This window comes from Corvus brachyrhynchos, unplaced genomic scaffold (genome assembly GCF_000691975.1).
Source record: "Corvus brachyrhynchos isolate BGI_N302 unplaced genomic scaffold, ASM69197v1 scaffold52, whole genome shotgun sequence".
NCBI lineage: Eukaryota > Metazoa > Chordata > Aves > Passeriformes > Corvidae > Corvus > Corvus brachyrhynchos.
In genome coordinates, this window is record NW_008237221.1 from 1,053,540 (window position 1) to 1,054,022 (window position 483).

General features: G+C 62.3%; 1 protein-coding gene across 1 annotated transcript in view; it reads left to right on the forward strand.

Annotated features, from left to right (window-relative positions):
• Positions 1-483, forward strand: part of INSIG1 (insulin induced gene 1) — an 11,939-nt gene that overhangs the window by 1,337 nt on the left and 10,119 nt on the right. The window contains exon 2 of the mRNA XM_017728896.1: positions 3-217. Coding sequence (XP_017584385.1) covers positions 3-217 — 215 coding nt within the window. The remainder of the gene's footprint in view (positions 1-2; positions 218-483) is intronic.

Sequence of the window (483 nt, forward strand, 5' to 3'; positions counted from 1 at the left end):
AGCACCTCCAGCGCCACCAGCAGCACCAGCAGCACCTTGAACTGGAGTCAGCACCTGGTGCAGAGGACCGTGGTGCTCTTCGTCGTGGGTGCTTTCATGGCCCTGGTGCTGAACTTGCTGCAGATCCAGCGGAATGTGACTTTGTTCCCTGACGAAGTGATTTCCACTCTCTTCTCCTCCGCCTGGTGGGTGCCCCCGTGCTGCGGCACAGCCGCAGGTGAGTCGCTGACCTCCACGAGTGATGTTTGTTCGTTTCCCCATCCTCTCGTGCAGGAGGAGAGGCGATGGGGCTGAGTGCGTGACCCGTGCGCGTGGGAGGCCAGCACGTCCATCACACAGCGAGTGATGCGAACTCGGGCTTCTGGAAGGGTGCGCGCCCAGCTTTATCCACGCGCGAGAGCTGCCCGCGCGTTTCCGCGTGTCCGAGGGCTATGTTTGAGCCGGTGCGCTGGGAATGGGGGTAAAGCGGCGGGTTTTGTTTCC